The sequence below is a fragment of the Lycium ferocissimum genome, chromosome 1 (assembly GCF_029784015.1).
Source record: "Lycium ferocissimum isolate CSIRO_LF1 chromosome 1, AGI_CSIRO_Lferr_CH_V1, whole genome shotgun sequence".
In the NCBI taxonomy this organism is placed as follows: domain Eukaryota; kingdom Viridiplantae; phylum Streptophyta; class Magnoliopsida; order Solanales; family Solanaceae; genus Lycium; species Lycium ferocissimum.
The window spans coordinates 45,786,344-45,800,052 of record NC_081342.1 but is presented as its reverse complement, the minus strand read 5'-3'; the positions used below and the strand labels follow the sequence as shown (position 1 = coordinate 45,800,052).

Here is a 13,709-nt window from a genome sequence, read left to right as displayed (position 1 = left end):
TGAGCATGCATGACTCTACCTCAAGAGGCAAGCAGTTACAGTTAGCTTTCCTTCTTATGCTTTCTATATTTCCTTATTATGTTATCATCTATGCCTTACATACTCAGTACATTGTTCGTACTGACGTCCTTTTCTTTTATGGACGTTGTGTTCATGCCCACAGGTAGACAGGGAGACGGCGCAGACGCTTAGGAGTTCACTCAGCAGTTGTACAGGAGCATCCCACTACTCCGGAGGTGCAGCCTATTGGTATATTCTTTTGTGTACATATTTGGGGCATGGCGGGGTCCTGTCCCGTCCTTATGATTTCAATACTCCAGTTAGAGGCTCGTAGGTACTTATGTGTGGGTTGTAGGTGCTATGTGACTTCTTCATTGTATATCCTGTACATCCTTTTTGTAGCCTTATGGGCCTATGGTCATATACATGTTTCGGGAGGTATTCGGAGATCGTTTATGGTATGTTGATGTTGGAGCTGATATATGCTCAGGGTGAGTATGATAGTTAGCATAATAAGCGGTGCTCGATAGTCAGCTCCGGATATCCGTCATGGCCCACTAGTTGGGTCATGACAGAAGCCTTCCCGCATATGACAGATATTTAGAAGTCCAAGAAGTCACTCTACCAACAACTTTATCTACCAGAGGATAACATTGCATAATGGTCAACCTTTTTGAACTAAGGCGCACCCCCAAGTATTTAATTGGCAGATCTCCCTTCACAAATCCCAACCGGTCCAAAATTCCCTGTTGAACAGCATTTTAACACCTCCAAAGAACACAAAGCTCTTTTCACTATTGGCTAACAGTCCCGATGGTAATTAAACTTTATATTGCATTAAGTTGACATTGTACAAAAATTAGCATTTAAAATAGTCAAAATCATAATCTCCAATAACGTTTTTTCTCAAGTCTTACAATTAATAGCACTTATCGCTAACTTCAAATGGAGGGTAAAATTTCACCATTTTGAATAGTTCAAGGGGGCAAAATTGGCGCATTTTCTCTTGTTCTCGAGCAATCGTTAGTAGAAAAAGTATTTTTAATATAAGGAAAAGGGTTAAAAAAATGCCCTTAAAATATGCGAAATTGAACTAAAAAGACCTCCATTCATAGTTTAATTTGGTCTAAAAATGCCCTTAAACTATGCGAAATTGAACAAAAATACACCTATTTTTACTTAATTGGGTCAAAAATACCCTTTCCTAATAAACATATTGTTTCTTTTCTTTTTAAACACATTTTTTAAAATAAAAATATTATTTTTAAAGAAACCTTTTCTTGTTTATTTTCTTTTAACATCCCTTTAACTAATAAAAAATTGGGAAGTATTTTTTTTTTCTTAATCTCATTTTATAAATTAAAATAAAATCACCCCATGTACTTTATTAACTGATAATATAGATCATATATATAAGATCATAATAACCAAATAACTAATTCATTTAGATAAACAATAAATTCATTTTTCTAATAAAATATAAAATATTTTTATTTCTTAATCTTTTTCCGATAAGCATTGCTGATATAATCAAAAAAGATTAAGAAATAAAAATATTTTACATTTTATTAGGAAAAGAATTTTACTGTTATCTAAATGAAAATTAATGATGAGGTTATCAGCAAATGCTTATCGGAAAAAGATTAAGAAATAAAAATATTTTACATTTTATTAGGCAAAAGAATTTTATCGTTAGCTAAATGAAAATTAATGATGAGGTTACTATGATCATACATATATGACCTATATTAACAGTTAAAAATGTACATGGGGTAATTTTATTTTAATTGATAAAACGAGATTAAGAAGAAAGAATTACTTCTCAATTAGTTAAAGATATTTTAAAAGAAAATGCTACTTTAAAAATAATATTTGTATTAAAAATGTCAAAAAAAAAAAAGGATATGTTTATTAGAAAAATGTCATTTTTGACCCAATTAAGTAACAATAGCGGTATTTTTGTTTAATTTCGCATAGTTTAAGGGCATTTTTGCCCCTTTTCCGTTTAATCTATTTAATTAGTTAGAGGATATTTTTGAGCCAAAACAATAAGGGGGATAAATCAAACATATTTCAAATAGTTTAGGCATATTTTAAATCCTTTTCACTTAAATTTAAATCCTTAATTAGCCTATGATACGGACATACAGTACCATAAACACCTCTATGTAAAGCATGGTTTATTTTTGTGATGAAAGTAGGTAAGCATAATTTTTATTTTTATTTTGGTAGGAATTTAGTATTCGATTGTTCATTCGACTTTCATCTTGTTAGTGAGAATTCGAATCCCCACGTTGTAATCTCTTCCCCTACCGCTATATAATAAAAACAAAGCATAATTTATTTTTATTTTCCTGCAAAGAAGAAAATTAAAATTGACCTAGTCAACCTGGATTGGGATTTTTACATTGCACACCCATCCCGATAATTAGTCATTTTACCCTAATCCCTTCAGATTTGATTTAGTAATAGTAGTACTTGCTACTATTCCAAAACCCACACAGCTCTGTCCTATTCAGGGCCCTTTTTTCTTCTTCTCATTCAAGATTTGTTCAGATCATTCACGTGGAGCAAAAAAGGCGGTTCCTTCTCATATTTCTCTTTTTACTTTATTATTTATTAGGTTCATTATTCATCTTCAATTTCAGATCTTTTCTTTACTTTTCAAGAAATGGGATCCCATCTGTGTGTTTATTATTAATAGGTATATCATTTCAAGATTCATCCATCTTGGTCCCTATTCTCTTCAATTCCAGTTTCCTCTTTTGTTTTGTCATTTCAAAGATTCATCCATCTTCAATCTTGAACATTGATTTCTGTTTCCAGCTCAACTTTAAAGCTATGGCTTTTATGCATTGAGGGGGGTAGGATTAAGAGAAACAAAAAAGGCTGTTTATAATGTCTGCAATCAGATTAGATGCATCAAAGCAATATTATGCAACTAGCAGTCTTGTGGTTGGATATGCCTTGTGTTCCAGCTTGCTTGCTGTGATTAACAAGTTTGCTATAACTAATTTCAACTATCCAGGTCTTCTCACTTCGTTGCAGTACCTAACTTCAACTTTAGGGGTTTGGTTATTAGGGAAATTGGGGTTGTTGCATCACGACCCGTTAACGTTGGAGAATGCCAAGAAATTCTTGCCTGCTGCCCTTGTTTTTTACCTTGCAATATTCACCAACACCAATCTTTTAAGGCATGCCAATGTGGATACTTTCATAGTGTTTAGATCCTGTACGCCTTTGCTTGTTGCCGTTGCTGATACCGCTTTTAGAAAGCAACCGTGCCCTTCAAAGTTGACGTTTTTATCGTTGGTGATCATTTTGGGAGGTGCTGTTGGGTATGTTGCTACAGATTCAGGTTTTACTCTCACTGCGTATTCGTGGGCTTTGGCGTACTTGGTAACCATTACAACTGAGATGGTTTACATCAAGCATATGGTGACCAATCTCGGGCTCAATACTTGGGGCTTTGTGTTTTACAACAATTTGTTGTCATTGATGATGGCTCCTTTATTTTGGATTATTACTGGGGAGTATGTTGATGTGTTCATTGCTATGGGATCGAATACCTTGTTTAACCCTGTTGCGTTCATGGCAGTCTCGTTATCGTGCGTGTTTGGACTGCTCATCAGTTTCTTTGGATTTGCAGCAAGGAAAGCAATCTCTGCTACTGCTTTTACAGTAACCGGGGTTGTGAATAAGTTCTTGACAGTTGCCATTAATGTTCTCATTTGGGATAAGCATGCTAGTCCATTTGGTCTAATGTGCTTGTTGTTCACCATTGCTGGAGGTGTTCTTTATCAGCAATCTGTAACTGCTGTTGTTACTACTGCTCCATCTGCTGTGTCTAATAAGAATGACTATGGAGATAGTGATGAAGAGAAGGGAATATCTGCTAAGATCTCTGGTGTATAAGCATTTTGGCTGATGAGGCAGGTTATTATTAATCCTCCCGTTGCATTAGTTAGTTCTAAATATTCTTCTTTACAAACTTTTGCTAGATTGAGATTGCTACCCTTAATGAATAGTAATCAGTTGTGTGTTTTTTGCTCCCTTTATTTCGGCATGCTATTGTGTTGATTTCATACATGTATCTCTTGGTGGTGGCCAATTTAACAGAGCTCACACAGAAGGTATGCGTTTTGTTATTTTCTGCACAATTTGGATCTTACACTTGGTTCTAATAGAAATATCATGCTGAGATGGGCTGAATATGTTAACTCAGAGAAAACTACTTAAATTTCTATGCCAAGCAGCAATCTGGAGAGGGAACTCGATTAGATTAGATGACTTATTATCTAGTCCAAAACCATCTTCTCTAGAACATCCGTGTTATCTAACAAATATAACTGTTTTGATAATTCTGTACCTCTATTCCACATCTCAATACATTCTGCACAAGCATTGTTGATTCTTCCATTTGTTGCTTCCTTTAAGGTGACTCTGCTAGTTTATCATGTCTGAGATATAACCACGAGTAATACTTGTGTGAGGGACTTATTATGTGATAAGTGGACTGTGGAAGGACATCTGCGGAAGGAAACCCCCAGCCTATGCTGCTAAGACTCTTTAAAAATACCGTCAGTGCGTGTCGGGTCCTCCAAAAGTAGTGCGTTTTTGGAGGATACTACACGGATGTAGCAACAAATTTGAAGAGTCTGAGCAACATAAGCCCTAGCTATCCTACCTTATTCTCTCTCCGTCCTTGCTCTTTTCCCCAATTTAGTCAACTTGCTTTCATTTCAAAAATGAAAGTTAATGAGCTAAGTCTGCATAGGATTGTTTTTGGACCTTTTTTTCGTATCATGTGGAGAAAAATCAGTGAATAATCACATATCTTGTGTTATTAATACTGAATGCATAAACCTTAGCTTATCTAACCATTTTGCAAATCACAAGTGTTGTTGGTCTTTGGGAGCAGTTCCTCAAAAAGAAACCCACCCCCCCCCCAGCAATGAAAATGATGGGGGGTTTTTGGAAGAGGGAGCCAGGCCTTTTTTTTTGGGCGATGTTGAGGGAGAGAGGACTGGTCTATCTGCTCTTCAGTGGTGAAGGGATGGTTTTGTGTTGGTGAATGACCCCTGTTGTTTCTGCAGAAGAGGTCCTTTTGGTGTTTTTTTTTTTTTTTTGCCTTTTCAACTGAGTGTTTGCTGAAGCTTCTGGGTAGGGATTTGGGATTTGGGATAATTGTGGATGGTCTCCAAATGTGGGGTTGTCTCCGTGTATGTTAGGGAAAAAAGTATTGGGATTGAAGGAAAGGAAACATGCAGAAGAGAGTTTGGACTTCGGAGAGAGATTCATAAGGGCTCCTTTGGTTGGGAAACAAGTTATCCCGGGATTGATTTCCCACCCTCCCACATGCATAAAAATAACAGTACAATTCTGGGATTAGTAATCTGCGATTTTATCTCGACCAAACGCGAGATAAACTCATCCCAAATTCAACCCTAGGACCAATTATCTCTTATCCCTCGTACCAAAATTAGAGAAGAGGGAGAAAGTGATCTGGTAGAGAGGGAAAGTTGGAGGAGTTGTTGGAGGGGTTTTCTGGTAAGTGGGAGCCAAAAAGGTCCGAACCCGCGACTTTTGTAGGACAAAAAAAAAAAAAAGTTAAACCAAACTAATACAAAAAAAAAAAGTTAAAAACATAAATAGTATTCACGCACTAATTTAGTGCGTGAAAGGACCAAACTGCAAAAATAACAGTTTGGCCTTTCACGCACAAAATTTGTGCGTGAATGAGGCTCTTCATTTTGCTCAGATATTTGTCTCTTCCTTGCTCTCTTCTTTGCTCTCTTTCCTTCATTTTCTTCTTATTAATTGCTTTTCTTCCTCTTTTTTTTTTTAATTTTTTTTTTATAGTGAACAAATAAATGGGTCCTTTTTTTTTTTAAGTTGAGAATCAAAGAATATTGAAAACACATATAGATTTTTTGACGGTGCACCTTTTTTATTCTTTTTTAATTCTTCTTTCGTTTTCCCGTTATTATTCTCGCTAGGATTGGTCTATCTAATACTGTTTGATTTATCTTTCTCTGTTTCACTGTGTATAGTTCATTTTGGGGTCCGGAACCAAAATGACTCAATAAAAAATTAAGTGAATCAAAATACCCCAATAAAAAAAAAAGTTACGGAGACGGAGCCGTTAATCGCTTTAGCTTGCATTTTACTACGCTAAAGAATTTTTTTTTTTTTTTGCATACTAGCACTGAAGAAAAAAAATTTGGTAAACTTTTTTTTTTAAAAAAAAAAAAATACTTAGTGTTTTTTTCATACTTTGACCAACGATTAGTCGTATGTCAAGATTCCAAAACGTTAATATTTTATATAGAACCTGATATTTTTTTCTGCGTACAATAATGTAGGCCCAATACATAAGGATACATAGACGTTCGGATAGTCATTTTAGGGGTTGAAAAGGTGCCCGAAGTAAGTTTTGTTTGAAAAAACTTAATGTTTTTTTTCATACTTTGACCAACGATTAGTCGTGTGCCAAGACTCCGGAACGTCAATATTTTATATAGAACCTGATATTTTTTTCTGCGTACAATAATATAGGCCCAATACATTAAGGATAAATAGACGTTCGGATAGTCGTTTTAGGGGTGCGTACAATAATGTAGGCCCAATACATCAAGGATACATAGACGTTCGGATAGTCATTTTAGGGGTTGAAAAGGTGCCACACTAAGTTTTTTGAAAAAAGTGTTCAAAACACACTCTAACTTTGGCCGAAATTGCTATAACACACTCCAACTTTGCGGGAGTCCTATGACCCCCCTGGACTATTTTTTTGTGTATTATTGAGGGTATTATTGGTGACGTGGACTCAATAATACCCAATATTGAGGACTCACTTTTTTGTCCACGTCACCCAATAATACCCTCAATAATACACAAAAAAATAGTCCAGGGGGGTCATAGGACTCCCGCAAAGTTGGAGTGTGTTATAGCAATTTCGGCCAAAGTTAGAGTGTGTTTTGAATACTTCTCCCAAGTTTTTTCAAACAAAACTTACTTCGGGCACCTTTTCAACCCCTAAAACGACTATCCGAACGTCTATTTATCCTTGATGTATTGGGCCTACATTATTGTAATGAAAAAAATATCAGGTTCTATATAAAATATTGACGTTTTGGAGTCTTGGCACACGACTAATCGTTGGTCAAAGTATGGAAAAAAACACTAAGTTTTTTCAAACAAAACTTATTTCGGGCACCTTTTCAACCCCTAAAATGACTATCCGAACGTCTATGTATCCTTGATGTATTGGGCCTACATTATTGTACGCAGAAAAAAATATCAGGTTCTATATAAAATATTAATGTTTTGGAATCTTGACACACGACTAATCGTTGGTCAAAGTATGAAAAAAACGCTAAGTTTTTTTTTTAAAAAAGTTTACCAAATTTTTTTTCTTCAGTGCTAGTATGCAAAAAAAAAAAAAAAAAACTTTAGTGTAGTAAAATACTGCGCTAAAGCAGTTAACGGCTCCGTCTCCGTAACTTTTTTTTTATTTGGGTATTTTGGTTCACTTGATTTTTTATTGAGACATTTTGGTTCCGGACCCCAAAATGAATTATACATAGTGAAACAGAGAAAGATAAATCAAACAGTATTAGATAGACCAAGATCCTAGCAGAATAATAACAGGAAAATAGAAAGAAGAATTAAAAAAGAATAAAAGGTGCACCGTCAAAAAATCTATATGTGTTTTCAGTATTCTTTGATTCTCAACTTAAAAAAAAAAAAAGGACCCATTTATTTGTTCACCATAAAAAAAAAAAGAGGAGGAAAAGCAATTAATAAGAAAATGAAGGAAAGAGAGCAAGGAAGAGACAAATATCTGAGCAAAATGAAGAGCCTCATTCACACACAAATTTTGTGCGTGGAAGGCCAAATTGTTATTTTTGCAGTTTGGTCCTTTCACACACTAAATTAGTGCGTGAATACTATTTATGTTTTTTTTTTTTTTTTGTATTAGTTTGGTTTAACTTTTTTTTTTTTTTTGTCCTACAAAAGTCGCGGGTTCAAAAAGGTCCACATGTCAAGCAAGTAAATAACCTCAAACAAGTAGTGTTTGCTGTGTGAGGCTCATTGTAAAATTTCTCAGGCTGACTTAGGGGTGGGCATGGTACGGTATTTAAAACTTCGGTTCGGTAATTTCGGGTTTTCGGTATTTAAAAATACTATATCATTATCATACCAAATTAATTCGGTATGGTTCGGTATTTTGCTTTACGGTAATTCGGTAACCATAGTTTGTTCGACTACGACTTACATGTATACATTTAATAAAGAATTAAGACTTCGGCTATTCAAGAAACGTCTCAATTATATTATACTAACACCTTACACGTGTAAAAATATTCAAAACATAAAAAGGGCATTTCAACCAAGATATATATACTAAGACACACAAAAATTTAAAGCATTTCAATCAATTATATCATACTAACATCTTACACATGTGAATATTTAAAAGAAACTATAAGAAATTTCAACGTCTAAACAATTAGTTTGTACTAATATTAATAATATATTTGTTAGTATTATATATATATATATATATATATATATATATATATATATGGTACGGTATTTGAAACTTCAAGTCGGTAATTTCGATTTTCGGTATTTAAAAATACTATACCATTACCATACCAAATTAATTCGGTATGGTAATGGTATAGTATTTTTAAATTCGGTATTTTGCGGTACGGTAATTCGATAATCATAGTTTGTTCGACTACGACTTACATGTATACATATAATAAAGAATTAAGACTTCGGCTATTCAAGAAACGTCTCAATTATATTATAGTAACACCTTACACATGTAAAAATATTCAAAACACAAAAAGGGCATTTCAACCAAGATATATATACTTCGGTACACAAAAAAGGGCATTTCAATCAATTATATCATACTAACAGCTTACACATGTGAAAATATTTAAAAGAAATTATAAGAAATTCCAACATCTAAACAATTAGTTTGTAGTGAAATTTAAATAACTTATTATAGTGACATCATATTTAAAAAAAAAAAAAAAAAACAAATTCAAGTTGAATTATAAATTAAATTATAAAATCCACCAAAAGAAAAGGATGAATGTTTTCAAGAAATTCCAACTTGAAAGAAAAATATGAAGAAAAATAAACGGAAAAGGCTCAAATATGCCATCGAACTATCGGAAATGGCTCATTTATGCCATCGAACTATCAGAAATGGCTCATCCATGCCATTTTTCATTAACGCAGGTTTTACAATACCATATATGACCATTGGCCTCCAATGAGAGGTCTATGTCGTTTAATTAAACCAGCACATATTTGTGGGTCGGGTTTTAGTTTAATTTAGGATTTAATTTGTGATGGTTTAATTAAATGACGTGGACTTCTAATGGGTGACCAAGTGTCATATCTGGTATTGTAAAACCGACTTTATCGAAAAATGGCATGGATGAGCCATTCCTGATAGTTCGATGGCATAAATGAGTCAAACTATTGATGAGTGACATAAATGAGCCATTTCCGATAGTTCGATGGCATATTTGAGCCTTTTCCGCAAAATAAATTAAAAGAGCTTACATTTGAAAGAGCAACACAAAACACCAACAATTGCCTTTAGAGTTGCAGGCTCTAGCTCGGTTTAGATATTACTCCCTCCGGTTAAAAAAGAGTGTTCACTTACCAAATCAAAAAATAATTAACCTTATTTTTTAAGCTTTGTCCTTATTAAGTGTCAATTGACTAAATCCTATACCTATTTAATTAGGAGTAATTTAGTCAAATCATTTCTTTTTACGTTGAAATTAGTATTTTCTCAAATTGTAAATGACTAAATGGACACTCCTTTTTAATAGAATGGAGTACTGCTTAGGTAAAACATTGAAGTTAATAGATAAATGTCATATTGCCAATAAATGATGTTTGCCCAGTTGAATAAAATCTCTGTGGCTTCTTTGTTTTTGGATTTGGAATTAGAAAAGAATAAGCCTTAAAAAACATTTAAAAATATGCTACACAGGGATTGAACGCACGACCTCAAGGCAACTGTTAAAGTGCCCAACCAATCACCTACCAACACTGTAGTGCTAAGCAATGGCATCTCTTTTATATTTATCTAAATTTTTGTCTGAATAGTATTATACATATATAAATTTAAAAATATTCCGATCAAGCGTGTTGGGTGATACCCCTCGGATACACGTGGGTCCGCCCCTGACCGTACCAAATACCAAACTTTTCAAAAATGCATACCAAATACCGTATCAAATATCATAATATTGAAATTGTGGTATCAAAAATTTCGATTTCGATATGGTAATCGGTATATACCTTACTGTGCCCTAGGTTGACTGGCCTAAACTTGTGATTAAAAAACGTTTAGCTCAGCTCAGATGCTTACACATTAGCCGTTATAATACATGTGTAAAACTCGAACCTTTTTTAATAAAATGTTTGGTGGTCTTTTTTTAAGGGCAATGTGTAAGGCCGTTTTGACCTAAAATAAATACATTCCCAACCAAATATAAAAAAAATGTATGCATACACAATTATGGAATGGGTATACTTTATACATTAATATACCAAAAATAAATAAATTTGCTAACTATTATTCTGGTGGACGGCTATTTATGTTAATTTCTCTTCTTTAACCCGCATGTAGACATTGAAACTTAGTCGAACTTAAATCCACAAATTAATTTGGATCATATTCTAAATTCTAAATGTATTGGTCCAAACAAATATTATGGGCTAACATAATCGGATTTATTGCTTAAATCCAACATGTACGGATTTAATTGAAACACCAATTCAATTGGGCTAGTCTATCTTGTCGGACTTCACATGATGAGCCCACTCTATTAGCCCAAGGTCCATGTCACGTGTCAAATGACGTGGCGCGCCAAGTCAAGTCAAGGACCAATAAAATCATGCCACGTGCATAAGTGACGCAAAGATGTCAAGTCAATAGAAGAACCAATCAAATGTTGCCACGTGTTCAAATGACATGGTTCGACCAATCATATACAAACCCTAGCTCTCCACAACTATAAATAGGGGTCTTACAAAGCCAAAAGAAGAAAAATAGATAGAGAAGCTCGTTACGCGCAAGTCTTCACGCATACCAAGAAACCTTCGCTCAAGTAGTGAGTAAGTTTCCATGCCTCTACGTTTGTGATTAAAGCTCGGCTCGCATTCGTAGTGAAGTCTCAAACAACAAGTAATTCGTCCATTCAAGAACAAGCAAAGCCCTTGATTGACGGCCGTATTGTGAGGAGAAGAATCGAGAGGATTACATCTTTTTGTTTAAGATTTCATAAAGATTGTAACCCCGCACAAATTCTTGAAATCAAATATTACTCTTTGTCGCTATTTTTCTTGTCTTGATTATTATTTTCAGGAACGAAAGATTAGTTGTTACAAATTTGGCACGCCCAGTGGGACAATCTTTACCTCGCATCTCTTCTCTCATAGAACTTCAAAAACACTAAGATGGCTTCTAAGAATGTCAACTCGAAATCCGCATCCGCATTTGCAAAACTATCGGATCCAAATTCTCCGTTCTTTGTGGAAAACATCCTAGATATTCTTGAGGGAGCGTCGGACCGTCACAAGGAACCAAGACAAATTGCTAGGACAACGAGCTCGCAAGCACGATTCGAATCTCGTCGTCTTTGGTTCGTCTTCAAAAGGTTTGAGATTTCCCAAACGCCACGAGAAAGAAGGGAGGATGTCGCCAAAATGGTCGAGAGGGTTCTTGCCCAACTTAGTTTATCTAAATCCAAGAAATCCTTCACGCAAGTCGATGATGATGTCTTAAGCACTGGATCTACTCCGCATAACATGTTCGCATCATATGTTAGCGAAAATCCATGTTCTTCTCCATCACCTACGATGGTGGTGCATGCAATGATGACTAATGCTTCAACCATAGAAGAACAACTTGAAAATTTGACGAAAGCGAGTTGAAAGCCTATCGAAGTATGTTAAAGATCAAGATGCTAAAATCACCAAGTTAACAAATAAATTGGAGAGCATGGCGAAGGAGAATCTACCCAAGCACTGTGAAGCTTCATGAAACACAAGAGGAAGAAGAGTCGTCGCAAAACAAGCAACAACGATCAAGAAGGTCAAGACCCCGCCGAATGTCGATTCCGTGGCCGGTTGAAGGACTTCGTCATCAAGGCTATCGAGGATAAATTTGAGCCCCGCACCCAAATCTTCTCTTACATATGCAAAGCCTTATACGCGAAGGATTGATAAGTTGAAGATGCACTCGGCTATCAACCTCTAAGTTGCGACAATTCGACGGCAAGGGGAATCCGAAACAACACATAGCACACTTTGTTGAAACTTGCAATAATCTTTGGAACATATGGTGATTAACTTGTCAAGCAATTTGTTCGATCCCTCAAAGGGAATGCCTTCGATTGGTACATAGACCTCGAACCTAGTTCCGTTGATAGGTGGGAGCAACTAGAGCAAGAATTTCTTAACCGCTTCTACGGCACAAAACGCGTTGTGAGCATGATAGAGCTTATAAATTCCCGCCGGATAAAGGGTGAGAAAGTTGTTGACTTCGTCAATGTTTGGAGGGCTTGAGCCTTACGGCAAAGATCGCCTTAGTGAAACACGGGATCGAAATGTGCATCCAAGGTATGCATTGGGGTCTTCGTTACATCTTGCAAGGAATAAGGCCCAAAGCATTTGAAGAGTTGCAACTCGTGCGCATGATATAGAATTAAGCATTGATACAAGTAGAGATCAATTGTTGCGTGTCGTGAGCCTCACGAAGATGAAGATATAGAAGACTTCCATAGTGGGGGCAAGTTTGAATCCGAAGATGAAATAGAAGAGTCCATGTATGTTACAAAGCTCCTTAACGCAAGAGCCTAAGCGCAAGTTGAAACGCTCCGTAACGCAAGAGCCTAAACTGCAAGTTAAAACGCTCCTCGACGCAAGAGCCTAAACTGCAAGTTGAAATGCTCCTCGATGCATGAGCATAAACTGCAAGTTGAAATGCTCCTCGATGCATGAGCATAAACTGCAAGTTGAAATGCTCCTCGATGCATGAGCATAAACTGCAAGTTGAAATGCTCCTTGACACAGAGTCTAGCGCCCCATTTTGACAAAGTCTAGCGTATGTCACAAGCCTTCAAATTCGGCTAAATCCTCAAGTTGTAAAGCTTATCAAATTCGAGCTAAATCTACGATCGTGGAAGCTCTTTAAATTCAAGCTAAACCTTCGTATCAAGAAGCTCAAATTCGAGCTAAATCTACAAGTTTCGACGCTCCTCAAATTCAAGCCAAGTCTTGAGTTTCAAAGCTTTTCAAATTCTAGCTAAATGTTCAAGTCTATTTGAGTTGTTCAAATATGAGCCAAATCTTCAAGTTTTGGAGCTCTTCAAATACTAGCCGAATATTCAAGTTGCAAAGCTCTTCAAATTTCAGCCGAATCTTCAAGTTGCAAAGCTCTTCAAATACGAGCCGAGTCTTCAAGTGGCGAAGATCTTCGAATACAAGCCAAATCTTCAAGTTGCAAAGCTATTCCAATTTGAGCTAAATTCTCAAGTTACAAAGCTCTTCAAAATCGAGCATACTCTTGAAGCTGCGAAAGCTCCATGAAAATGAGCTAAATCTTCAAAGTTGAATACTCCTGGCCCGCATGAGTTTAAACTGGGTACGACCCCCCCAAA

General features: G+C 35.6%; 1 protein-coding gene across 1 annotated transcript; it reads left to right on the top strand.

Annotated features, from left to right (window-relative positions):
* The first annotated feature begins 2,460 nt into the window (after window positions 1–2,460).
* LOC132054725 (GDP-fucose transporter 1) lies at window positions 2,461–4,044 on the top strand. Its single transcript, XM_059446696.1, has one exon. The coding sequence runs from the start codon at window positions 2,899–2,901 to the stop codon at window positions 3,913–3,915; it is 1,017 nt and encodes a 338-aa protein (XP_059302679.1). The 5' UTR covers window positions 2,461–2,898; the 3' UTR covers window positions 3,916–4,044.
* The last annotated feature ends 9,665 nt before the right edge of the window (window positions 4,045–13,709 follow it).

Bases quoted from the DNA above. Each gene is read 5' to 3' on its own strand.
- LOC132054725 (XM_059446696.1), top strand. From the start codon at position 2,899: ATGTCTGCAATCAGATTAGATGCATCAAAGCAATATTATGCAACTAGC.